This window comes from Pseudophryne corroboree, chromosome 2, assembly GCF_028390025.1.
Source record: "Pseudophryne corroboree isolate aPseCor3 chromosome 2, aPseCor3.hap2, whole genome shotgun sequence".
In the NCBI taxonomy this organism is placed as follows: domain Eukaryota; kingdom Metazoa; phylum Chordata; class Amphibia; order Anura; family Myobatrachidae; genus Pseudophryne; species Pseudophryne corroboree.
Genome location: NC_086445.1, coordinates 672954006 through 672981255, shown reverse-complemented (window position 1 = coordinate 672981255; position 27250 = coordinate 672954006). Strand labels below are relative to the sequence as shown.

General features: G+C 48.4%; 1 protein-coding gene across 5 annotated transcripts in view; it reads left to right on the top strand.

Annotated features, from left to right (window-relative positions):
* The window catches only part of DSTYK (dual serine/threonine and tyrosine protein kinase), a 403908-nt gene that overhangs the window by 110061 nt on the left and 266597 nt on the right, over nt 1-27250 (top strand). The window contains exon 1 of one of the 5 annotated variants that reach the window (XM_063955099.1): nt 23201-23301. The exons of the other annotated variants lie outside the window; for them this stretch is intronic. Within the exon in view, the coding sequence (XP_063811169.1) occupies nt 23229-23301 (73 nt within the window). The 5' untranslated portion in view covers nt 23201-23228. Of the gene's footprint in view, nt 1-23200; nt 23302-27250 lie in introns of those variants that run through there. 5 annotated transcript variants of the gene reach the window in all.

Genomic DNA, 27250 nt, shown 5'->3' with positions numbered 1-27250 from the left:
CGTGGGTGTACCAGTCAGTTTATGTGTTCCCTCCTCTGCCTCTCATACCAAGGGTACTGAGAATAATAAGAAAACGAGGAGTAAGAACAATACTCGTGGTTCCGGATTGGCCAAGACGAGCGTGGTACCCGGAACTTCAAGAGATGATCTCAGAGGACCCATGGCCTCTGCCGCTCAGACAGGACCTGCTGCAGCAGGGGCCCTGTCTATTCCAAGACTTACCGCGGCTGCGTTTGACGGCATGGCGGTTGAACGCCGGATCCTGAAGGAAAAGGGCATTCCGGAGGAAGTCATTCCTACGCTGATTAAAGCCAGGAAAGATGTAACTGCAAAGCATTATCACCGCATATGGCGGAAATATGTTGCTTGGTGTGAGGCCAAAAAGGCCCCAACAGAGGAATTTCAACTAGGTCGATTTCTGCATTTCCTACAAGCAGGAGTGACTATGGGCCTGAAATTAGGCTCCATTAAGGTACAGATCTCGGCTCTGTCGATTTTCTTCCAGAAAGAACTGGCTTCATTGCCTGAAGTTCAGACGTTTGTGAAGGGAGTGCTGCATATTCAGCCCCCGTTTGTGCCTCCAGTGGCACCTTGGGATCTCAACGTGGTGTTGAGTTTCTTAAAAATAAGAATTTACTCACCGGTAATTCTATTTCTCGTAGTCCGTAGTGGATGCTGGGAACTCCGCAAGGACCATGGGGAATAGCGGGCTCCGAAGGAGGCTGGGCACTCTAGAAAGATCTTAGACTACCTGGTGTGCACTGGCTCCTCCCACTATGACCCTCCTCCAAGCCTCAGTTAGGTACTGTGCTTGGACGAGCGTACACAATAAGGAAGGATTTTGAATCCCGGGTAAGACTCATACCAGCCACACCAATCACACCGTACAACTCGTGATATGAAACACAGTTAACAGTATGAAACAATAGAGCCTCTCAACAGATGGCTCAACAATAACCCGATTTAGTTAACAATAACTATGTACAAGTATTGCAGATAAACCGCACTTGGGATGGGCGCCCAGCATCCACTACGGACTACGAGAAATAGAATTACCGGTGAGTAAATTCTTATTTTCTCTAACGTCCTAGTGGATGCTGGGAACTCCGTAAGGACCATGGGGATTATACCAAAGCTCCCAAACGGGCGGGAGAGTGCGGATGACTCTGCAGCACTGAATGAGAGAACACCAGGTCCTCCTCAGCCAGGGTATCAAATTTGTAGAATTTTGCAAACGTGTTTGCCCCTGACCAAGTAGCTGCTCGGCAAAGTTGTAAAGCCGAGACCCCTCGGGCAGCCACCCAAGATGAGCCCACCTTCCTTGTGGAATGGGCATTGACAGATTTTGGCTGTGGCAGGCCTGCCACAGTATGTGCAAGCTGAATTGTACTACAAATCCAACGAGCAATAGTCTGCTTAGAAGCAGGAGCACCCAGCTTGTTAGGTGCATATAGGATAAACAGCGAGTCAGATTTTCTGACTCTAGCCGTTCTGGAAACATATATTTTCAGTGCCCTGACAACGTCTAGCAACTTGGAGTCCTCCAAGTCCCTAGTAGCCTAGGCACCACAATAGGCTGGTTCAGGTGAAACGCTGACACCACCTTTGGGAGAAACTGGGGACGAGTCCTCAATTCTGCCCTATCCATATGGAAAATCAAATAAGGGCTTTTACAAGACAAAGCCGCCAACTTTGATACTCGCCTGGCAGAAGCCAAGGCCAATAACATAACCACCTTCCACGTGAGATATTTCAGATCCACGGTTTTTAGTGGTTCAAACCAATGTGATTTTAAGAAACTCAACACCACGTTGAGATCCCAAGGTGCCACAGGAGGCACAAACGGGGGCTGACTCTGCAGCACTCCTTTTATAAATGTCTGAACTTCAGGTACTGAAGCTAGTTCTTTTTGAAAGAAAATCGACAGAGCCGAGATCTGTACCTTAATGGAACCCAATTTAAGGCCCATAGTCACTCCTGCTTGCAGGAAATGCAGAAATCGACCTCGTTGAAATTCCTCTGTTGGGGCCCTTTCGGCCTCACACCATGCAACATATTTTCGCCATATGCGGTGATAATGAGTTGCTGTAACCTCTTTCCTGGCTTTAGTAAGCGTAGGAATGACTTCCTCCGGAATGCCCTTTTCCTTCAGGATCCGGCGTTCAACCGCCATGCCGACAAACGCAGCCGCGGTAAGTCTTGGAACAGACAGGGCCCCTGCTGCCGCAGGTCCTGTCTGAGTGGCAGAGGCCATGGGTCCTCTGATATAAATTCTTGAAGTTCTGGGTACCAAGCTCTTCTTGGCCATCCACGAGTATCGTTCTTACTCCTCGCCTTCTTATTATTCTCAGTACCTTTGGTATGAGAGGCAGAGGGGAGAACACATAAACCGACTCGTACACCCACGGTGTTACCAGAGCGTCCATAGCTATCGCCTGAGGGTCCCTTGACCCGGTGCAATATCTTTTATAGCTTTTTGTTGAGGCGGGACGCCATCATGTCCACTTGTGGCCTTTCCCAATGGTGTACAATCCTATTGGAAGACTTCTGGAGGAAGTCCCCATTCTCCCGGGTGGAGGTCGTGTCTGTTGAGAAGATCTGCTTCCCAGTTGTCCACTCCGGGAATGAACACTGCTGACAGTGCTAACACATGATTTTCCGCCTATTGGAGAATCCTTGTAGCTTCTGCCATCGCCATCCTGCTTCTTGTGCCGCCCTGTTGGTTTACATGGGCGACTGCCGTGATGTTGTCTGATTGGATCAGTACCGGCTGGTTTTGAAGCAGAGGCCTTGCCGGCCTCAGGGCATTGTAAATGGCCCTCAGGTCCAGAATATTTATGTGTAGGGAAATAACCTGACTTGACCAAAGTCCCTGGAAATTTCTTCCCTGTGTGACTGCCTCCCAGCCTCAAAGGCTGGAATCCATGGTCACTAGGACCTAGTCCTGTATGCCGAACCTGCGGCCCTCTTGAAGATGGGCTCTCTGCAGCCACCACAGTAGAGATACCCTGGTCCTTGGAGACAGGGTTATCAGCCTATGCATCGGAAGATGCGATCCGGACCACTTGTCCAACAGGTCCCTCTGAAAAGTTCTTGTATGGAACCTGCCTAATGGGATTGCTTCGTAGGAAGCTACCATTTTTCCCAGGACTCGCGTGCAATGATGCACCGCTACCTATTTTGGCTTCAGGAGGTCTCTGACTAGAGATGACAACTCCTTGGCTTTCTCCTCCGGGAGAAACATTATTTCTGGTTTATGTCCAGAACCATCCCCAGGAACAGTAGACGTGTCATAGGAACCAGCTGTGACTTTGGACTGTTTAGAATCCAACCATGCTGTTGTAGCACTTTCCAAAATAGTGCTACCCCGACTACCAACTGCTCCTTGGACCTCGCCCTTATAACGAGATTGTCCAAGTACGGGATAATTACAACTCCCTTTTTTTGAAGGAGTATCAACATTTCGGCCATTACCTTGATAAAACACCCTCGGTGCCATGTACAGTCCAAACGGCAGTGTCTGGACTTGGTAATGGTAATCCTGTACCACAAATCTGAGGTACTCCTGGCGAGGATGGTAAATGGGGACATGCAGGTAAGCATCCTTGATGTCCCAGGATACCATGTAATCCCCCTCGTCCAGGCTTGGAATAACCGCCCTGAGCGATTCCATCTTGAACTTGAATTTTTGTGTTCAAGGATTTTAAATATAAAATGGGTCACACCGAACCATGCGGTTTCGGTACCCCAACCCGTGTGGAATAGTAACCCCGTCCTTGTTGAAGTAGGGGCACCTTGAGTATTACCTGCTGGGAATACCGCTTATTAATTGCCTCTAGCACAGCCTCCCTGCCTGAGGGAGTTGTCAGCAAGGCATATTTTAGGAAACGGCTGGGGGGAGACATCTCGAATTCCAGCTTGTACCCCTGAAATACTACTTGAAAGAAACAGGGATCCACCTGTGAGCGAGCCCACTAATTGCTGAAATTTTTGAGACGGCCCCCCACCGTACCTGGCTACACCTGTGGAGCACCCGCGTCATGGTGTGGCCTCACAGGAGGCGGGGGAAGAATCTTGATTCTGGGAACAGGCTGACTGGTGCAGCTTTTTTCCCTCTACCCTTGTCTCTGTACAGAAAGGAAGCGCCATTTGTTTCTGAAGCCGAAAGGACTGTACCTTTGTCTGTGAGGAAACCTGAGGTAAAATTATTTCTTCCCAGCAGTTGCTGTGGATACGAGGTCCCAGAGACCATCCCCAAATAATTCCTCACCCTTATAAGGCTCTCTATGCGCTTTTTAAGTCAGCATCACCTGTCCAGTGACAGGTCTCTAATACCCTCCTGACAGAATGGACATTACATTTATTTTGGATGCCAGCCGGCAAAATATCCCTCTGTGCATCCCCCATATATAAGACGACGTCTTTAATATGTTTTTATGTTTGCCAACTAGTATCCCTGTTTGACAGGGTCACCGACCACGCTGCAGCAGCACTATCTGCAGGTCTCAGTCTAGTACCTGAGTGTGTAAATACAGACTTCAGGATAGCCTCCTGTTTTTTATCAACAGGTACCTATTAAAGTGGCCGTATCCTAAGACGGCAGTGCCACCTTTTTTGACAAACGTGTGAGCGCCTTATCCACCCTAGGGGATATCTCCCAGCGTAACTTATCCACCTGGCGGGAAAGGGTACGCCATCAGTAACTTTTTATAAATTACCAGTTTCTTAACGGGGGAACCCACGCTTTCACACACTTCATTTATTCATCTGATGGGGGAACAAAACACTGCCTGTTTTTTCTCCCCAAACCTAAAACCCATTTTTAGATGCTTGGGTTAAAGTCAGAAATGTATAACACATTTTTTATTGCCGGGATCACGTCACGGATGTTCCTAGTGGATTGTGTATATGTCTCCACCTTGTCGACACTGGAGTCAGACTCCGTGTCGACATCTGTGTCTGCCATCTGAGAGAGCGGGCGTTTTTGAGCCCCTGATGGCCTTTGAGACGCCTGGGCAGGTGCGGGCTGCGAAGCCGGCTGTCCCACAGCTGTTACGTCATCCACCCTTTTATGTAAGGAGTTGACACTGTCGGTTAATACCTTTCACCTATCCATCCACTCTGGTGTCGGCCCCACAGGGGGCGACATCACATATATCGGCCTCTGTTCTGTCACCATATAAGCCTCCTCATTCAACATGTCGACACAGCCGTACCGACACACCGCAGACACACAGGGAATGCTCTAAACGAGGACAGGACCCACAAAAGCCCTTTGGGGGGACAGAGTAAGAGTATGCCAGCACACACCAGAGCGCTATATATATACAGGGACTAACTGAGTTATGTCCCTAATAGCTGCTTTTTATATAATATACTGTATACAGTGCCAATTTTAATGCCCCCCCTCTCTTTTCCCTCTTACTGTACTGTAGAATTGCAGGGAAGAGCCAGGGAGCTTCCTTCCAGCCGAGCTGTGAGGGAAAAATGGCGCCAGTGTGCTGAGGAGATAGGCTCCGCCCCTTTTTCGCGGCCTATTCTCCCGTTTTTTATGGAATTCTGGCAGGGGTATTTACCTCATATATAGCCCCTGGGGCCATATATTGAGGTATTTTAGCCAGCCAAGGTGTTTTTATTGCTGCCTCAGGGCGCCCCCCCCAGCGCCCTGCACCCTCAGTGACCGGAGTGTGAAGTGTGAGAGGAGCAATGGCGCACAGCTGCAGCGCTGTGCGCTACCTTGGTGAAGACAGAGTCTTCATGCCGCCGATTTTCCGGACCATCTTCTTGCTTCTGGCTCTGTAAGGGGGACGGCGGCGCGGCTCCGGGACCGAACATCAAGGCTGGGCCTGCGGTGGATCCCTCTGGAGCTAATGGTGTCCAGTAGCCTAAGAAGCCCAATCTGGCTGCAAGCAGGCGAGTTCGCTTCTTCTCCCCTTAGTCCCTCGCTGCAGTGAGCCTGTTGCCAGCAGGTCTCACTGAAAATAACAAATTCTAAGACTATAACTTTCTAAGAGCTCAGGAGAGCCCCTAGTGTGCATCCAACCTCGGCCGGGCACGAAATCTAACTGAGGCTTGGAGGAGGGTCATAGTGGGAGGAGCCAGTGCACACCAGGTAGTCTAAGATCTTTCTAGAGTGCCCAGCCTCCTTCGGAGCCCGCTATTCCCCATGGTCCTTACGGAGTTCCCAGCATCCACTAGGACGTTAGAGAAATCACATTGGTTTGAGCCACTTAAAACCGTGGATCTAAAATATCTCACGTGGAAAGTGGTCATGTTATTGGCCTTGGCTTCGGCCAGGCGTGTGTCAGAATTGGCGGCTTTGTCATGTAAAAGCCCTTATCTGATTTTCCATATGGATAGGGCAGAATTGAGGACTCGTCCTCAGTTTCTCCCTAAGGTGGTATCAGCTTTTCACTTGAACCAACCTATTGTGGTGCCTGCGGCTACTAGGGACTTGGAGGATTCCAAGTTGCTGGACGTAGTCAGGGCCTTGAAAATTTATGTTTCCAGGACGGCTGGAGTCAGGAAAACTGACTCGCTATTTATCCTGTATGCACCCAACAAGCTGGGTGCTCCTGCTTCTAAGCAGACTATTGCTCGCTGGATTTGTAGCACAATTCAGCAGGCGCATTCTGCGGCTGGACTGCCGCATCCTAAATCGGTAAAAGCCCATTCCACAAGGAAGGTGGGCTCATCTTGGGCGGCTGCCCGAGGGGTCTCGGCTTTACAACTTTGCCGAGCTGCTACTTGGTCAGGGGCAAACACGTTTGCAAAATTCTACAGATTTGATACCCTGGCTGAGGAGGACCTTGAGTTCTCTCATTCGGTGCTGCAGAGTCATCCGCACTCTCCCGCCCGTTTGGGAGCTTTGGTATAATCCCCATGGTCCTTTCGGAGTTCCCAGCATCCACTAGGACGTCAGAGAAAATAAGATTTTACTCACCGGTAAATCTATTTCTCGTAGTCCGTAGTGGATGCTGGGCGCCCGTCCCAAGTGCGGATTGTCTGCAATACTTGTACATAGTTACTGTTAACTAAAGGGTTATTGTTGAGCCATCTGTTGAGAGGCTCAGTTGTTTTTCATACTGTTAAACTGGGTATTGTATCATGAGTTATACAGTGTGATTGGTGTGGCTGGTAGGAGTCTTACCCGGGATTCAAAATCCTTCCTTATTATGTCAGCTCGTCCGGGCACAGTGTCCTAACTGAGGCTTGGAGGAGGGTCATAGTGGGAGGAGCCAGTGCACACCAGGTGACCTAAAAGCTTTCTTTAGTTGTGCCCAGTCTCCTGTGGAGCCGCTATTCCCCATGGTCCTTTCGGAGTTCCCAGCATCCACTACGGACTACGAGAAATAGATTTACCGGTGAGTAAAATCTTATTTTTACCACATTGACCTTTTAATTGACATATGTCAGGAATCCTGGTCATCTCCAATAAACAAATTTTCTCTGTCTAAAAAGATGCTAGCTCGTTATCCTATCCCTGCGGAGTTGAGTGACAAGTGGGAAACTCCACCGCCGGTGGACTCTCGTGCCGCCCGTCTTGTGGTGTCATCTACTCTTCCTGTCACCACTGAAGGAACCGACAGATAAGCGTGTGGAGTGATGCCTGAAGTCTATTTACACTCTTACCAGTGCTGTACATAGACCTACTAGAGCGGGCACTTGGGCGGCAAAAGGAATTGAAGCATGGGTTCAGGCAATTGAGGATGAGTTACCTCAGGATTTTCCCGACACTACCAGACAATATCTGTCGTATATATTATCACAGCCTCTCACTATATTCATGAGGCAACCTCGGATGCAGGAGTCATGGCGGCCAAGGCTTCTACGAAGTCTATCCTGGCTTGCCGGATTCTGTGGTTGAGGTCCTGGAAACTGGACCTGGACTCTAAAAAGATCTTGGAGGTGCTTCATTTTAAGGGAGACATACGATTTGGGGAGGATCTGAACAAGATTTTGACTGACTTGGCGATGGCCAAAACTGCGTTTCTCTCAAGTACTAATCCTTCTGCTCAGAAAGCTGAGTACAACTTTTCGTTTCTTTCAGCCTCCAAGCAAAGCAAAAGGTCAGGCGTACCCGAGACAGGCTCATACTTCAAAAACCACTAAGCCCAAATCTAAACAATCCTGGGCCAGCTGTCAGCCTGCTTCCAAACAAGACCAGTCTGCTGCATGATGGGACTGGCCTCCCCCAGGGTGGGAGGCCGACTTCTGCAGTTCGCCTAGGCCTGGTTTAAAGACCACTTCAGACACCTTGGTGCGGGAAATTGTCTCACAGGTACGCAATCTTTCAAGAGACGTCCCCCTCGCCAGTTCTGTTCAACGGTTATTCCTTCGGATCTGTTGAAAGCGCAAGCTCTCTACACCTGGTTGTACAATCCCTCCTGGAAACAGGAGTGGTAGTGCCGGTACCTCTGTCCCAGAGAGGCAGGGGATACTCTGTGATCGCAAAAACGCGTGTTAGCGCGTATTTTGCCCGAAAATGAGGACCAGTAACTCAAAGGGTGGGTCCCCGGGGACACGCTGCACTGTGATTGGCTATAAATTTAATGAATGATGTCCTCCTTGCCCGGCTGCAGAGAGGATTATAAAAGTGAAGGAGGAGCCAATCGGGCAAGGGAGGGAGACCTCATTCATTAAACCTGTGGCTGTCTGAGGAGGACGTGGTGACCCCTCCTCTCCCCTACGTCTAGTGGCAGTGAGGATTGTGGTGCGGTGCGCGGCGGGCTACTATCTTGCCATATGCTGAGATCTGAAGTCTGCAGGGGACCTGAGGGGTCCCTGGGACCCACTTTTTTTTTTTTTTTTTTTTTTTTTTTAGCTCCGCGTGATCACTGGATACTTTTCAACCCGGTTTCTAGTTCCAAAACCAAATTGGTCTTTCCGGCCTATCCTCAACCTCAAATCATTGAACAAGTTTGTAAGAGTGTCCAAATCTCGTATGGAATCCCTGCGCTCTATTGTGCTGTCCATGGAACCCGAGGTCTATATGGTATCCCTGGACATACAGGATGCTTACCTGCACATACCTATTGCTATTTTACATCGGCCATATCTGCGGTTTGCTATTGGCAACCTTCATTTTCAATTCCAGGCTCTGCCATTTGAACTGGCCACGGCACCTTGGATTTTCACCAAGGTAATGGCCATGATGACTGCTTTCCTCCGTCGTCAGGGATTCGGATCCTGCCGTATCTGGACGACTTGCTGATTCTGGCAAACTCCCAAGATGTCCTCCTCGGTCAATTGGAGATGTCGTTCCTATTCCTTCAAGCCCACTGGTGGCTCATCAATTGGAAAAAGTCCTCGCTGGTTCCTGCTCGGAGCATGGTACACCGGGGGGAGCTGCTGGACACACACAGCCAAAGACTGTTTCTGTCTGCGGAGAAGGTCCTGAAAGTTCAGGACAAGATCAGATGCTTCCTCTCTCGCCAGAGAGTGTCTCTACACTCGGCGATGCAAGTACTAAGCCTCATGGTGTCTGCTTTCGACATGGAGAGTACACTCAATTTAATTCATGCCCTCTGCAGAGGTTAATCCTTTCCAATTGGGATGGCCAGCCTAATCGGATCAGGTCTCAAATGATCCTGGACTCCGGAGGTTCGTCTGTCACTGAGCTGGTGGCTACAGGACCAACAGTTGAACAGGGGCTGTCCATACTGGATCCCCAATTGGGTCCTCCTAACCACATATGCCAGTCTGCGAGGTTGGGGCGCAGTGTTGGAGCATCTCCTCCCTCTCCCTCTCGTCGGTGGACCAGGGAGGAATCTCTCCTCCCGATAAACATTCTTGAATTGCGAGCAGTGTTCAATGCGTTGACCCTGGCCCTGCCTCTGGTACAGAACAGGCCTGTTCAAGTACAATTAGACAACGCCACCACGGTGGCGTACATAAATCCTCAAGACTGCACTCGAAGCCGTAGGGCAATGATGGAAGTGTCAAAGATTCCTCTTTGGGCAGAACGCCATCTGCCAGCCATATTGGCAGTGTTCATTCCTGGGGTCCTCAACTGGGAAGCGGACTTCCTCAGTCGTCAGGACGTGCACGCCGGAGAGTGGAGTCTTCATCCCGAAGTCTTTCAACTCCTAGTGGACAAGTGGGGCCTACCAGATGTGGACCTGATGGCGTCTCGACACAATCACAAGTTTCCGGTCTTCGGAGCAAGGACAAGGGATCCTCAAGCAGCGTTCGTGGACGCACTGGCAATTCGGCTGCCATACGTGTTCCCTCCAGTGTCACTCCTGCCCAGGGTAATACGGAAGTTCAAGCAAGAAGCAGGAATACTACTTCTCTCCAGCGTGGCCCAGATGGCATTGGTTCTCTGACCTGCAGGGTCTCTTGATCGAGCGTCCTCTCCTACTTCCTGAGCGCCCAGACCTCCTCGTTCAGGGCCCTTGTGTCTACCCGGACCTGACCAGACTGGCTTTAACGGCGTGGCTCCTGAAGCATCACTCCTGAGAGCAAAAGGATTCTCCGAGTCGTCGTTCAAACTATGTTGAAAACCCGTAAACGGCTTCGGCTCAGATTTATTATAGGGTCTGGAATTCTTACTTTACCTGGTGTGCTGCTAAGAATTATGATGCATATACTTTCAAAACTTCCAGACTTCTGACTTTTCTACAACAAGGCCTCAAGGTTCATATCTCTGCCTTGTTGGTGTGGTTTCAGAGACAAGTTGCGTCTCTCCCTGACGTTCACACTTTCGTTCAGGGTGGTCTACGGATTCAGCCTCCCTATGTCCCTCCTGTGGCTCCATGGGATCTGTTCGTCGTCTTAAATGCCCTGTCTCCATTTGAACCTCTTGAGTCGATGGACCTTAAATGCCTTACGCTCAAGGTTGTGTTTCTGTTGGCTATTGCCTCTGCTAGGAGGGTGTTGGACTTAGGCGCTTTGTCCTGTCGTCCACCCTTTCTAATTTTTCACGGTGACCGGGCAAATCTTAGAACTCGCCCAGGTTATTTGCCTAAGGTGGTATCATCTTTTCACCTTTAACCAGGAGATTGTGGTATCTGCCGTTGTCCTCCCAAAGAAAGGTCTTTTAGATGTGGTACGGCCTCTCCGTATTTATGTGGAAAGGACTGCCTCTGTCAGGAGGTCAGATACCCTTTTTGTACTTTTTGGTTTTCAGAAACATGCCTGGCCTGCGAATAAGCAAACCTTGGCCAGATGGATTAGAATGGTGATTGCACAAGCCTATGCGCAGGCTTGGCTCCCAGCTCCTGTTGCTATCGCGGCCCATTCTACTCGGTCTATTGGACCTTCTTGGGCGGCCCGCCGTGGCGCGTCCGCAGAACAATTGTGCAAGGCGGCTGCGTGGTCCTCGGTGAACACGTTCGTCAGGTTTTATGCCTTTTGATTACTTCCGCCTCCCAGGATGTTTCCTTTGGATGCCGGGTTCTTGTGCCCGCTACTGTACGTCCCCTCCCATGAGGAACTGCTTTAGGACATCCCCGATATTATTCCCTGTGGAACACAATGTACCCTGCTGCAGGAAAGGAGATTTATGGTACACTTACCATGGTTAAATCTCTTACTACGAGGTACACTGGATTCCACAGGGCGCCCACCCTGACGCACTTAGCTTCTTTGGGTTTTTATGGCATTAGCCGCTAGTCCCTTCTCCTGTCGTGAGAATTCGGGTCTATGTGACTAACATCTACCATCTTTCTTACCTGCTACTGCACTGGACTGGTTAACAAAACTGAGCTCCAGTGCCTGGATGCGGGGCTATAGAGGAGGCGGTGCAGTGCATCCTGGGAACAGTCGAAGCTTTAGCCTGTTGGTGCCTCTGGATCAAGATCCAACTCTACACCCCGATGCTATTCCGTGTGGAATCCAGTGTACCTTGCAGAAAGAGATTTAACACTGGTAAGTCTACCATAAATCTCTTTTCCTAAATTGAGAGAGACTACTTTACAATGGTTGTTATATCCCCCCCCCCCCCCCCCAAATAAATAAAATGTAAACATAAAATCTAACATTTTATATCTGCTATGTGCACTGCAGGTGTGGCAGATACAACATTTGCAGAGAGTTAGATTTAGGTGAGTTATTTTGTTTCTGTGCAGGGTAAATACTGGCTGCTTTATTTTTACACTGCAATTTAGATTTCAGTTTGCACACACCCCACCCAAATCGAAGTCTCTCTGTACATGCTATATCTGCCCCCCCACCCCTACAGTTCACATGGTTTTGCCCAACTGCTAACAAATTTGCTGCTGCGATCAACTCTGAATTAGGCCCTATGGTGGTCATTCCGAGTTGTTCGCTCGGTAAATTTCTTCGCATCGCAGCGATTTTCCGCTTAGTGCGCATGCGCAATGTCCGCACTGCGACTGCGCCAAGTAAATTTGCTATGCAGTTAGGAATTTTACTCACGGTTTTTTCTTCGTTCTGGTGATCGTAATGTGATTGACAGGAAGTGGGTGTTTCTGGGCGGAAACTGGCCGTTTTATGGGAGTGTGTGAAAAAACGCTACCGTTTCTGGGAAAAACGCGGGAGTGGCTGGAGAAACGGAGGAGTGTCTGGGCGAACGCTGGGTGTGTTTGTGACGTCAAACCAGGAACGACAAGCACTGAACTGATCGCACTGGCAGAGTAAGTTTCGAGTTACTCAGAAACTGCACAGAGATGTCTTATCGCAATATTGCGAATCTTTCGTTCGCAATTTTAAGAAGCTAAGATTCACTCCCAGTAGGCGGCGGCTTAGCGTGTGCAAAGCTGCTAAAAGCAGCTTGCGAGCGAACAACTCGGAATGACCACCTATATCCCTTAAAGATCCAGCTGACCGTAAAATTGAGACCACTCTCAAGGCAATACAGGTTGAGTATCCCTTATCCAAAATGCTTGGGACCAGAGGTATTTTGGAAATCGGATTTTTCCGTATTTTGGAATAATTGCATACCATAATGAGATATCATGGTGATGGGACCTAATCTAAGCACAGAATACATTTATGTTACATATACACCCTATACACACAGCCTGAAGGTCATTTAATCCAATATTTTTTATAACTTTGTGCATTAAACAAAGTGTGTGTACATTCACACAATTCATTTATGTTTCAGATACACCTTATACACACAGTCTGGATGTCATTTAATACAATATTTTTAATAACTTTGTGTATTAAACAGTTTGTGTACATTGAGCCATCAAAAAACACAGGTTTCACTATCTCACTCAAAAAAGTCTGTATTTCGGAATATTCCGTATTTCGGAATATTTGGATATGGGATACTCAACCTGTATATACACCCCACAATTGTTTGTGGATGGATTTCCAGGACTGTTTAAACACTCTGCCCCGGGGTGATGTCATTACTCTGCTGCAACACATGCAGTATGCTGCAAATTTTCTGAGCGAGGCTATTAAGGAGTTGTGTAAGATAAATGTCTGCACTTCTGCTATGGCTGTTTCGGTGCACAGAGCTCTGTGGTTCCGTCAGTGGTCGGCAGACGCTGATTACAAAAAGGGTGTAGAAAATCTTCCCTTTACAGGTGATGCCCTGTTTGAAGACAAATCAAATAAGTGGATCTCCCAAGCTACGGCGGGTAAGTCTACCTATCTGCTGTCGGCTGCGCCACCTGCTAGACGTTCTTACACAGGACCCTCCTTGCAGTCCTTTTGTATGGCAAGGTTCAGAGGCAGGGGCCGAGGGGTCCCACTTCCAGAGGATCTCGTGGTAAGTCCCACAGGCCTGCCACTGCTGGCTCCCTGGACCAGACCACTGGATCCCCTGCCGCTATGCCTTCCACATGATGGGTGGCCCCAGCAGCAAGGCGACTTTCAGGTAGGCGCTAACCTTCAACATTTCGCCCACGTGTGGGTGTAGTCCTGCCGGGACCCTTGGATGAGGGACCTTATTTCCCACGGATACCGGCTGGAATTTCAAACACTCCCCACTCACAGATTTTTCAAATATATGGTTTACCAGCTTCACCTGCAGCAAGAGTTTCCTTGCAAGAGGCTATTCAAAAGCTTTTGTGAACAGTGGTGGTGGTTCCATTGCCTCCTCCTTACGCAACAGGGGTTTTTACTCCAGTCTTTTTGTCGTTCCCAAACTAGATGGTTCGGTACGCCCCATCTTGAACTTAAAGTCTCTAAACCCGTATCTGCGGGTGTTCAAATTCAAGATGTAATCCCTGCGGGCGGTGGTGTCCGCGCTGGAGGAGGGGGGAGTACCTGGTGTCTCTGGATGTCAAGGATGCTAACCTACACATTCCATGTGCCCCCCCCATCAGGCTTACCTCAGGTTCGCCATATTGGACGACCATTTCCAGTTTCAGGCCTTACCCTTTGGCTTATCCACAGCTCCGACGGTCTTCACCAAAGTCAGGGCGGAGTTGATGCTGTAACTGCGCAGGATGGGTGTCAACATTGTCCCCTACTTGGACGATCTCCTAATAAACGCTGTGTCCAGGGAGCGTCTGCTGCACAGCATCGATCGGACGACTCGCCTACTTACGGATCATGGGTGGATCCTAAATTTTCAGAAATCTCACCTGGAACCGACCCAACATGGGAATGATACTGGATACAGTGTCTCAAAAGGTGTTTCTCCCGATGAACAAGGCCATGTCTATCCAGGCTATGGTTTGCTCGGTAATCGTTAGTTATCCATCCATCTTTGCATCAGGTTACCGGGCAAGATGGTGGCTGCTTACGAGGCAATCCAATACAGCAGATTTCATGCCCGACCATTTCAGCTGGATCTGCTGGACAAATGGTCGGAGTCTCCCCTCCACATGCATCAGGATGTGACCATATCTCCGAGAGCCCGGATTTCTCTATTATGGTGGCTACAAGTTCCTCACCTGGTGGAAGGCAGTAGTTTCAATTTTCACCCGGATTCTACTGACAATGGATGCCAGCCTCTAGGGTGGGCGGGGGGGGGGGTTGTGACTCAAGGGGCCCAGTTCCAGGGGACAAGACAGGAATCTGCTCTACCAATAAACATCCTGGAACTCTGAGCAATCTACAATACTGTACTCTTCTGCAGGCTTCTCATTTCCTGACGGATCGGGTGATCCAGGTACAATCGGACAACGCCACAGCGGTGGCGTACATAAACCAACAAGAGGGAACAAAAAGCAGTGCAGTGATGCAAGAAGTGTCAAGTCTTCCTCTGGGCAGAGGCTAACGCAAGGGCCATCTCTGCCATATTCATTCCAGGAGTGGACAACTGGGAAGCGGACTTCCTCAGCAGACACTACCTCCATCCAGGGGAATGGGGGTCTACATACCCAGGTGTTTCAACACTTAATTCACCGGTGGGGCTGTCCGCAGATAGACCTGATGGCTTCTTGTCTCAACAAGAAGCTATGCCACTACTGTTCCAGAACGAGCGATCCCCAGGCTGTAGCAGTGGACGCGCTGACGACGCCTTGGCTGTACCAGTTTGTGTACAGTAGCTGTTCCCTCCTCTACCGCTCATCCCAAGAGTTCTCAAAAGACTTCGAAGGTAAAGCGTTCTAGCAATTCTAATTGCCCCGGATTGGCCTCGACGGGCGTGGTACTTGGACCTCCTAACCATGGCTCTGGAGGATTCCTGGCCTTTACTGCTCCAAAAGGATCTTCAACAAGGTCTGTTTGTCTATTCAGACTTTTATAGCGGCTACGTTTGACGGCTGGGAAGTTGAGAGGGAGATTCTAGAAAGAAAAGGTCTTCCCTCCCGGGTTATTTCCATCGTGATCCAAACAAGGAAGATGTTGACGTCCAAATATTATCATCGTATCTGGAAGAAGTATGTTTCCTGGTGTGACAGTAGAAGGGTTTCTCCCAGGGAATTTAGAATGGGTTGTTTTCTAATTTCTCTAACGTCCTAAGTGGATGCTGGGGACTCCGTCAGGACCATGGGGTTTAGCGGCTCCGCAGGAGACAGGGCACAATAATAAAAGCTTTAGGATCAGGTGGTGTGCACTGGCTCCTCCCCCCATGACCCTCCTCCAAGCCTCAGTTAGATTTTTGTGCCCGGCCGAGAAGGGTGCAATCTAGGTGGCTCTCCTGAGCTGCTTAGAATAAAAGTTTAAGTTAGGTTTTTTATTTTCAGTGAGTCCTGCTGGCAACAGGCTCACTGCTACGAGGGACTTAGGGGAGAGAAGTAAACTCACCTGCGTGCAGGATGGATTTGCTTCTTAGGCTACTGGACACCATTAGCTCCAGAGGGAGTCGAACACAGGTCTCACCCTGGGGTTCGTCCCGGAGCCGTGCCGCCGACCCCCCTTGCAGATGCCGAAGTTGAAGAGGTCCAGAGGTCCAGAAACAGGCGGCAGAAGACTTTCAGTCTTCATAAGGTAGCGCACAGCACTGCAGCTGTGCGCCATTGTTGTCAGCACACTTCATACCAGCGGTCACTGAGGGTGCAGGGCGCTGGGGGGGGGCGCCCTGGGCAGCAATGTATTATACCTTTTTTATGGCTAAAATACATCACATATAGCCCTTGAGGCTATATGGATGTATTTAACCCCTGCCAGATCTCACAAACTCCGGGAGAAGAGCCCGCCGTTTTAGGGGGCGGGGCCTATTCTCCTCAGCACACGGCGCCATTTTCCTGCTCAGCTCTGCTGTGAGGAAGGCTCCCAGGCTCTCCCCTGCACTGCACTACAGAAACAGGGTTAAAACAGAGAGGGGGGGCACTTATTTGGCGATATGATTACATATGTGAAAATGCTATAAGGGAAAACACTTGTATAAGGGGTTGTCCCTATATAATTATAGCGTTTTTGGTGTGTGCTGGCAAACTCTCCCTCTGTCTCTCCAAAGGGCTAGTGGGTCCTGTCCTCTATCAGAGCATTCCCTGTGTGTGTGCTGTGTGTCGGTACGTGTGTGTCGACATGTAGGAGGACGATGTTGGTGAGGAGGCGGAGCAAATTGCCTGTATTGGTGATGTCACTCTCTAGGGAGTCGACACCGGAATGGATGGCTTATTTAGGAATTACGTGATAATGTCAACACGATGCAAGGTCGGTTGACGACATGAGACGGCCGGCAAACAAATTAGTACCTGTCCAGGCGTCTCAGACACCGTCAGGGGCTTGTAAAAACGCCCATTTACCTCAGTTGGTCGACACAGACACAGACACGGACACTGACTTCAGTGTCGACGGTGAAGAAACAAACGTATTTTCCTTTAGGGCCACACGTTACATGTTAAGGGCAATGAAGGAGGTGTTACATATTTCTGATACTACAAGTACCACAAATAAGGGTATTATGTAGGGTGGGAATAATCTACTTGTAGTTTTTCCTGAATCAGATAAATTAAAGTGTGTGATGATACGTGGGTTTCCTCCGATAGAAAATTATTGGAGGTATACCCTTTCCCGCCAGAAGTGAGGGCGAGTTGGGAAACACACCCTAGGGTGGATAAGGCGCTCACACGCTTATAAAAACAAGTGGCGTTACCGTCTCCAGATACGGCCGCCCTCAAAGAGCCAGCTGATAGGAAGCTGAAAAATATCCTAAAAAGTATATACACACATACTGGTGTTATACTACGACCAGCAATCGCCTCAGCCTGGATGTGCAGCGCTGGGGGGGCTTGGTCGGATTTCCTGACTGAAAATATTGATACCCTTGACAGGAACAATATTTTATTGACTATAGAGCATTTTAAGGATGCATTTCTATATATGCGAGATGCGCAGAGGGATATTTGCATTCTGGCATCAAGAGTAGATGTGATGTCCATATCTGCCAGACGATGTTTATAGACACGACAGTGGTCAGGTGATGCAGATTCCAGACGGCACATGGAAGTATTGCCGTATAAAGGGGCGGTCCATCGGACCTGGTGGCCATGGCAACAGCTGGAAAATCTACTTTTGTTACCCCAAGTCACATCTCAGCAGAAAAGGACACAGTCTTTTCAGTCTCAGTCCTTTCGTACCCATAAAGGCAGGCGGGCAAAAGGCCAGTCATATCTGCCCAGGGTTAGAGGAAAGGGAAGAAGACTGCAGCAGGCAGCCCATTCCCAGGAACAGAAGTCCTCCACAGCTTCTGCCAAGTCCGCAGCATGACGCTGGGGCCATACAAGCGGACTCAGGTGCGGTGGGGGGGTCATCTCAAGAGTTTCAGCACGCAGTGGGCTCACTCGCAAGTGGACTCCTGGATCCTACACGTAGTATCCCAGGTGTACATTGGAAATTCGAGACGTCTTCCCCTCACAAGTTCCTGAAGTCTGCTTTACCAACGTCTCCCTCCGACAGGGAGGCAGTATTGGAAAAAAATTCACAGGCTGTATTCCCAGCAGGTGATAATCAAAGTACCCCTCCTACAACAAGGGAAGGGGTATTATTCCACACTATATTGTGGTACTGAAGCCAAAGGCTCGGTGAGATCTAAAAGATTTGAACAATTACATACAAGGGTTCAAATCAAGATGGAGTCACTCAGAGCAGTGATAGCGAACCAGGACGATATGGTGTCACTGGATATCAGGGACGCTTACCTACATGTCCAAAATTTTGCCCTTCTCACCAAGGGTATCTCAGGTTCGTGGTACAGAACTGTCACTATCAGTTCAGACGCTGCCGTTTGGATTGTCCACGGCACCCCGGGTCTTTACCATGGTAATGGCCGAAATGATGATTCTTCCTAAAAGAAATATGGACGCTTTCCTGATAAGGGCAAGGTCCAGAGAACAGTTGGCGGTCGGAGTAGCACTATCTCAAGTAGTTCTACGACAGCACGAGTGGATTCTAAATATTCCAAAATCGCAGCTTTTTCCGACGACACGTCTAATGTTCCTAGGAATGATTCTGGACACAGTCCAGAAAAGGATGTTTTCTCCCGGAGAAGAAGACGAGGGAGTTATCCGAGCTAGTCAGGAACCTCCTAAAACCAGGAAAAGTATCAGTGCATCATTGCACAAGGGTCCTGTGAAAAATGGTGGTTTCTTACAAAGCGATCCCATTCGGTAGATTTCACGGAAGAACCTTTCAGTGGAATCTGCTGGGAAAATGGTCCGGATCGCATCTTCAGATGCATCAGCGGATAACCCTGTCTCCAAGGACAAGGGTGTTTTCTTCTGCGGTGGCTGCAGAGTGCTCATCTATGAAAGGGCCGCAGATTCGACATTCAGGACTGGGTCCTGGTGACCACGGATGCCAGCCTGAGTGGCTGGGGAGCAGTCACACAAGGAAAAAATTTCCAGGGAGTGTGATCAAGTCTGGAGACTTCTCTCCACATAAATATACTGGAGCTAAGGGCAATTTACAAGGCTCTAAGCTTAGCAAGACCTCTGCTTCAAGGTCAGCCGGTATTGATCCAGTGGGACAACATCACGGCAGTCGCCCACGTAAACAGACAGGGCGGCACATGAAGCAGGAGGGAAATGGCAGAAACTGCAAGGATTCTTCGCTGGGCGAAAAATCATGTGATAACACTCTCAGCAGTGTTAATTCCGGGAGTGGAAAACTGGGAAGCAAACTTCCTCAGCAGGCATAACCTCCACCCGGGAGAGTGGGGACTTCAGCGGGAAGTCTTCCACATGATTGTAAACCGTTGGGAAAAACCAAAGGTGGACATGATGGCGTCCCGCCTGAACAAAAAACTAGACAAATATTGCGCCAGGTCAAGGGACCCTCAGGCAATAGCGGTGGACGCTCTGGTAACACTGTGGGTGTACCAGTCAGGGTATGTATTCCCTCCTATGCATCTCATACCAAAAGTACTGAGAATCATAAGAAGGAGATGAGTAAGAACGATACTCGTGGTTCCGGATGGGTCAAGAAGGACTTGGTACCCGGAACTTCAAGAGATGCTCACGGAAGAACCGTGGCCTCTACCTTTAAGAAAGGACCTGCTCCAGCAGGGGCCTTGTCTGTTCCAAGACTTACCGCGGCTGCGTTTGACGGCATGGCAGTTGAACGCCGGATCCTGAAAGGGCATTCCAGATGAAGTCATCCCTACCCTGGTCGAAGCCAGGAAGGATGTAACCGCAAAACATTTTCACCGCATTTGGCGAAAATATGTTGCGTGGTGTGAGGCCAAGAAGGTCCCTACAGAGGAATTCCAACTGGGTCGTTTCCTACATTTCCTGAAAACAGGACTGTCTATGGGCCTAAAATTAGGGTCCATTAAGGTTCAAATTTCGACCCTGTCAAATTTCTTCCAGAAAGAACTGGCTTCAGTGCCTGAAGTTCAGACGTTTGTAAAAGGGGTACTGCATATACAGCCTCCTTTTGTGCCCCCAGTGGCACCTTGGGATCTCAATGTTGTTTTGAGTTTCCTAAAGTCACATTGGTTTGATCCACTCACCACTGTGGAATTAAAATATTTCACATGGAAGGTGAAGATTCTATTAGCCCTGGCTTCAGCCAGGCGTGTGTCAGAATGGGCGGCTTTATCATATAAAAGCCCTTACTTAATTTTTCATTCTGACAGGGCAGAATTGAGGACTCGTCCTCAATTTCTCCTTAAGGTGTTTTCTGTTTTTCACATGAACCAACCTATTGTGGTACCTGCGGCTACTAGGGACTTGGAGGACTCCAAGTTACTTGACGTTGTCAGGGCCCTGAAAATATATGTTTCCAGGACGACTGGAGTCAGAAAATCTGACTCGCTGTTTAGCCTGTATGCACCCAACAAGATGGGTGTTCCTGCTTCTAAGCAGACGATTACTCGCTGGATTTGTAGTACAATTCAGCTTGCACATTCTGTGGCAGGCTTGCCACAGCCAAAATCAGTAAAAGCCCATTCCACAAGGAAGGGGCTCATCTTGGGCGGCTGCCCGAGGGGTCTCGGCTTTACAACTTTGCCGAGCTGCTACTTGGTCAGGGGCACACCCTGACTGAGGAGGACCTGGAGTTCTCTCATTCGGTGCTGCAGAGTCATCCGCACTCTCCCGCCCGTTTGGGAGCTTTGGTATAATCCCCATGGTCCTGACGGAGTCCCCAGCATCCACTTAGGACGTTAGAGAAAATAAGAATTTACTTACCGATAATTCTATTTCTCGTAGTCCGTAGTGGATGCTGGGCGCCCATCCCAAGTGCGGATTGTCTGCAATACTTGTACATAGTTATTGTTACAAAAATCGGGTTATTCTTGTTGTGAGCCATCTTTTCAGAGGCTCCTTCGTTGTTATCATACTGTTAACTGGGTTCAGATCGGTGTTGTACGGTGTGATTGGTGTGGCTGGTATGAGTCTTACCCGGGATTCAATATCTTTCCTTATTATTATGCACGCTCGTCCGGGCACAGTATCCTAACTGAGGCTTGGAGGAGGGTCATGGGGGGAGGAGCCAGTGCACACCACCTGATCCTAAAGCTTTTATTATTGTGCCCTGTCTCCTGCGGAGCCGCTAAACCCCATGGTCCTGACGGAGTCCCCAGCATCCACTACGGACTACGAGAAATAGAATTATCGGTAAGTAAATTCTTATTTTTCCTGTAAGCGGGAATGGATCTGTGCCTACGTTTTTAGGCTCTATCAAAGTTCAGATTTCTTCACTTTCTATTTTCTTCTGGAAGCAACTCACCATATTGCCAGAAGTACAAACTTTCCTTAAAGGTGTTCTTCATATGCAACCGCCCTTTGTACCTCCCACGGCTCTGTGCGATCTCGATGTGGTTCTATCCTTTCCTCAATCGGACTGGTTTGAACCTTACATAGGGTGGAGTTAAAATGTCTCACCTGGCAGACGGTGATGTTGGCGTCTTCCAGACGTGTCTCTGAATTATGATTTTTTTTTTTTTTTTTTTTCATGCAGACAAGGTGGAACTTAGGACCCGTCAATTTTTTGCCTAAAGTGGCGTCATCTTTTCATGTGAATCAACCTATTGTGGTTTCAGTGTTGTCTGATGCTTTTGTTGGTCCTTAGTCCTTGGATGTGGTCAGGGCTCTGAAGATTTATGTCAAAAGGACGGCCCATCATCGGAAATCTGTCTCGCTGTTTGTCTTTTATGACACCTCCCAAGATTGGTCGGCCGGCTTTTAAGCAAACTATTGCTCGCTAGCTCCGGTTGACTATTCAACAGGCCTATACTTCAGCAGCTCTGCCTTTGCCGACGTCTATTCCTGCCCACTCAACGAGGTCTGCTGTTCTTCCTGGGCAGCTGCTTTACAATTGTGCCTAGCCAAAACTTGGTCGGGTTCGAACACGTTTGTTAAATTCTATAGGTTTGACACCTTGGCCAAGGGTGACCTTCAGTTTGGTCAGGCGGTGTTACAGGGGTCTCAGCACTCTCCCACCCGTTTGGGAGCTTTGGGACTTCCCGATGGTACTAAAGTACAGAACCCCAGTATCCACTAGGACGTAACAGAAAATAGGAATTTAATACCTACCGGTAATTCCTTTTCTTGTAGTCCGTAGTGGATACTATGCGCCCACCTCAGTGCTTCAATCCTGCTTACCTGTGTAAGTATTTGGTTGGCCCGCTGTTGCGGTCCCAGTTTGTTGTTGAGATAGCCTTGCTATCCTGGTTCAGTTGGTGTTGCTATCCTCTGTTGTTGTTGTTGTTGTTGTTGTTGTTGTTGTTGTCGTCGCCCTCCTTTCGGTTATGGTTGTGTGTTGGCTTGTTGCCTCACCGCTGTTGTAGTATTCCTTCTCTCGTGGTATTTCTGGCTCCTCGGGCACCGTTTCCTATACTGAGTCTGGTAGGCGGTGCATAGAGGGGAGGAGCCAGCTCATACATACACACACACACACACACACACACACACACACACACACACACACACACACTAAAGATTTTTAAAGTGCCAGGCTCCAGTGGACCTGATCTATACCCCCGTGGTACTAAAGTACACAACCCCAGTATCCACTACTGACTACGAGAAAAGGAATTACCAGTATGTATTAAATTCCTCCTTTTTTTTTTTGTATGTGTGTTTTAATGAAGACAGAATGGCATCATGTATTAGAAATTTTGATCAATCAATTTGTAATGCTTTCTAACATTAATAATTTTATTAGGCTTTTGATTTAATTTACATCTTTCAATAAAACATATTTATTGTTTTGTTTTACAGCTTACCGCATCTGAATAGATGTAGATATTGTAAACATATTAATACAGACTGATTTTATATAGTAAATCTTGTAAAATACTTTTGTTTTTCATTTGTTATATTCTGTCTCCATTTGTACCTAGTAATCCATTCCATCTGCTACTCACAGGGACTGCTTATCATGTGCTTTTCCTTCTCATACTAAGAACTATCTTCTACGCCATACTCCCTACAACTGCACCTAACCTTTTGGTTACAGTCACCCTGATGCTTCTATCCGTGTCATGTCCATTGATGCAGAAATGGTTTTTATACCATGTATTAGTCCTACATTGGTACTGTAAGTCACTGTTCTTTTGTTAATTTGTTTTTACTTTCTTAGGCGCTGCAGAATTCTTGTAGCGCCATATAAATAAAGGATAATACAACCTAAAAAGTACACTAGGAGATAGATGAAATTAACAATAAGAACACGTAGTAAATGTTGAGCATTAGTCCTACTTATTATAACGAAATAAATCTGAATGGAAGATGCAAAAGTACTCTTTAGAGGAACCACGCACATGCATCAAGCATTCTCATTGGGCATGCCACTTGCATTAAACATTTCGGGAGGAATTAAATGGCTTAATTGTTCCTGATCTCCCGTGTAAAGTGACAGGAGATCATGGGGTGATATTCAATTGTCCCCCTTAATTGCGCTGATTGTGCCGGGTTTAGCCGTGTAAAGCAGCAAAATCCGACTAAATGAATGTTCACTTGGCACATTTCAGCTCTCCACCCCCGGGGGTAGCGAGCTGAAATGAAGTTCTCGTGCCCACCTGCAGATACATTTGGCTGGGACCCGCGATGACCATTGAATCCCCCCCCATCTCCCCTCTTAAAGAAGAACACTAGATTTTATTTAATATAATTGGCTTTTTTTATTTTTTTAAAGAAGTGACAGCGCTGTGCTAGTAGTCACAGCATACTTTTTTTTTTTTTTTTACTAAACAAGCCAACCCTGGAGTTAACGCACTTGGAGACACCTTAGGATCTTCCAAATTACACTACAAGGATCAGTATGCCCTCCAACTGCTGATCCCATGCGTGCCTCTCCATACAGTGATATACAAAAATGGAAAATTGCTGAAAGCAAATCCTCAATTGTTAAAAAGGAAAAGTGATGACACCACTGTGGCAGTCCTAACTGGCGTAACCCATAATAGACAATAGGCAAACCTGACCAGTATAATGTTGGGCCTGAAAGGATACTCTGAAAGAAACTCCTATTTCTTAAAAGTCTGATGGAACGTGGATCGTTTAGATCTATCCACAAAATTACCTATAGAGCAAATGCCTGCTCTGCCCAGTATTACAAAAAGTTGCATTCATGGTTTATCTCCCAGGTTTTTATTTTTAGACTTCTCCTTTATTGTTCCAATTCATATACTGAAATACGTTTGGTTTACGTTTTGATTCCAGACTCTTTTCCACATTGTCCCAGTGGCCACACCCACCAATACATTTTCTTCCACGTGCTGTTTAGAGAAAGAAAGTTTAAAATTCCTCCCCCTTCCCAAGTGACCCACTGTCCCTGTCAATACTTGGGTAAGATGATGTACTGTATAAAAAAATCTGGTTACTTTGCTTTATTTTCTAAGGGGGGGCACTAGTCGGGTCTCTATTAGCTGGTTAGCACTACTTGTGTTGTGTTGTGACTTCTGGGAGGCCAGGGAGATTGAGGATCAGGTAGGCTGAAGTGTTTGTGTGTGTGTGTCTGCAGCACAGGATGCAGCCATGTTGGAGACCAGATTATCCTGTGCCAGTGAACTTCACTGGGGTAAGTGGTTATCCAATCCTGTGGCTTCACTTCTTATAAATATTCTTAGCTTTAGGCACTCTCTGCCAGTGCTTTGTTGTTACTAGACAGCATCCCAGGTCTGTGCTCCAGCAGATTAATCTGTGTCCATCCAAGTGTCCTGGTCCCTACTCCGCTCCCTGTGTTCGCTAGCCATTCCTCGCTGTTTGATATCTGCCAGCTCCCTGGTACGCTGTACAGTTAACTGGGCGGTACCGCCGACCTATCCTGAGTCCTGTCATGGGTTGCCAGCTTCCCTGGAATAGTCTTCAACCTTGTCTTAAAGGCACAGGCACAGAATTCTTCAAGCCGCGCATTAAAGATTCAGCCTCAGTCTTAATAGTTCTGTAGCCTCGGCTTACAACTATCCAGAGTCCACTGTTCTACAGTTTCTCAACCTCCTCTTTTGAATATCCAAAGTCCGCATTTCTCTCGTCAAGTCTTCAGTTTTCCACAGCTTCTCCAGTGTCCAGTTTCTTCCAGAGTTCTTTAGCCACGTCTTTCAAATACCTGGGGCTTGCAGCTCTTTAACCAAACTTCCAGTATCCTCCATTTGTCATTTGCATGAACTGCCTCCAGTGGGGTGTAGTATGGTATGCCGGCGGTCGGGCTCCCGGCGACCAGCATACCGGAGCCGGGAGCCCGACCGCCGGCATACCGACACCGTGGCGAGCGCAAAGGAGCCCCTTGCGGGCTCACTACGCTCGCCACGCTACGGGCACGGTGGCTATTTTATTCTCCCTCCAGGGGGGTCGTGGACCCCCACGAGGGAGAATATGTGCCGGTATACCGGGTGTCGGGATTCCGGCGCCGGTATACTGTGCGCCGGGATCCCGACATTCGGCAAACTGAAGACCACCCCTCCAGTGACCCAGCACAACGCCTCTCAATACTTTCAGACATTTATTTATTGCATTGAAGTCCTTTGTTTCTTCAATAAAGTATATGAGGGTAATGATCTTCGTCCCCCTAGTTTCCTCCATTGAGGAGCATCTACTCCTTTTAATTGGTCCAACTGATTCACAAAAACACCCTGGTATGACACTACTCTGGTGTTGCTGGAGGTCAGGCTATAAAACAGATTTGTATAGCTCTGCAAAAGTAGTATATGTTCCTGGTTTACATATTTTGCCTTATTTATATGACCTTACTGTACATTGGCCGCACTTACATGCGAAATACCACTCCTGTGTTGCCTCCCTGTGTGCAATTTGTCATGAGAGCAAAATGCGTCTCAGCTAGCATGGCTAAGGATAACTACTTTGAGGAAAAATGGGGCAAATCCTATTTTCTTCTTCATGGCCTTAGGGCTCCACAGGGGAGACAACAAAGGGGTAGGTGGTGGTTAGGGCCAGGCACCAAACAGTTAAAGCTTTACATATCCCAGATTGCTCTCCCCCCCCCCCCCCCATACCCCGCCCACAGCCAGAAGTAAATTAGTTTTAGGTTTGGTGATAGCAGGAGCTGATTCACCAATAAACAGTGGGGCTGTTATTAGGCAGCTCAAGATTTATTTTATGCTTTATTTTATTTCCTTTTAAAACTGGAAGAGCAAGCAGTGCAATGCAGTTCTCTGGATGCCAGCGATGCTGCTCCATTAACCACCCTGCTGGTGTCGCACCTCCAGCTTGCGGTCTGGTACTTATGGAGGGGCACCGGGGGGCCTGGCTAGCACGGCTCCATGATGGGGTCCCGGACTTCAGCCAGAACACGGTGTGACTGGTAAGGAATGTTCCCGCTTGCAAGAAAACTGCAAGCGGGAACAGACAGACCGGAAGTGCTGATGTGGACACTTGTTTGTCCGGGACTCCACAAGACCACAAGGGCTAACTATACTGGTGCAGGGTTTCTTAATAGAGGCCAGAGAACCTTCCCCCAGCTCAGGATGCAATTCCACTGTAATCTTTGCGCAATTGAGTTGCTCATCCCTCCCTCTTAGAGACCCACAGCAGCCATTTTCTTAAATCCACTACAGATCTCCGGGAACGCTGGGTCCAGTCTCCCTGTATAACCTTTCCTAGGAGCCAGGACATACAGTGCTATATCCTACCAGCAACTGTGGTCTGTGTAGTTGATTAAGTGCCCATTGCAGTTATATATAATGTAGCCTGCATTGTCTGTGACTTGTGCTAACTCTGCTGTCTGATATATATATATTTTCTCTGACGTCCTAAGTGGATGCTGGGACTCCGTAAGGACCATGGGGAATAGCGGCTCCGCAGGAGACTGGGCACAACTAAAGAAAGCTTTAGGACTACCTGGTGTGCACTGGCTCCTCCCACTATGACCCTCCTCCAGACCTCAGTTAGAATCTTGTGCCCGGCTGAGCTGGATGCACACTAGGGGCTCTCCTGAGCTCCTAGAAAAGAAAGTATACTTTTAGGTTTTTTATTTTCAGTGAGATCTGCTGGCAACAGACTCACTGCTACGAGGGACTAAGGGGAGAAGA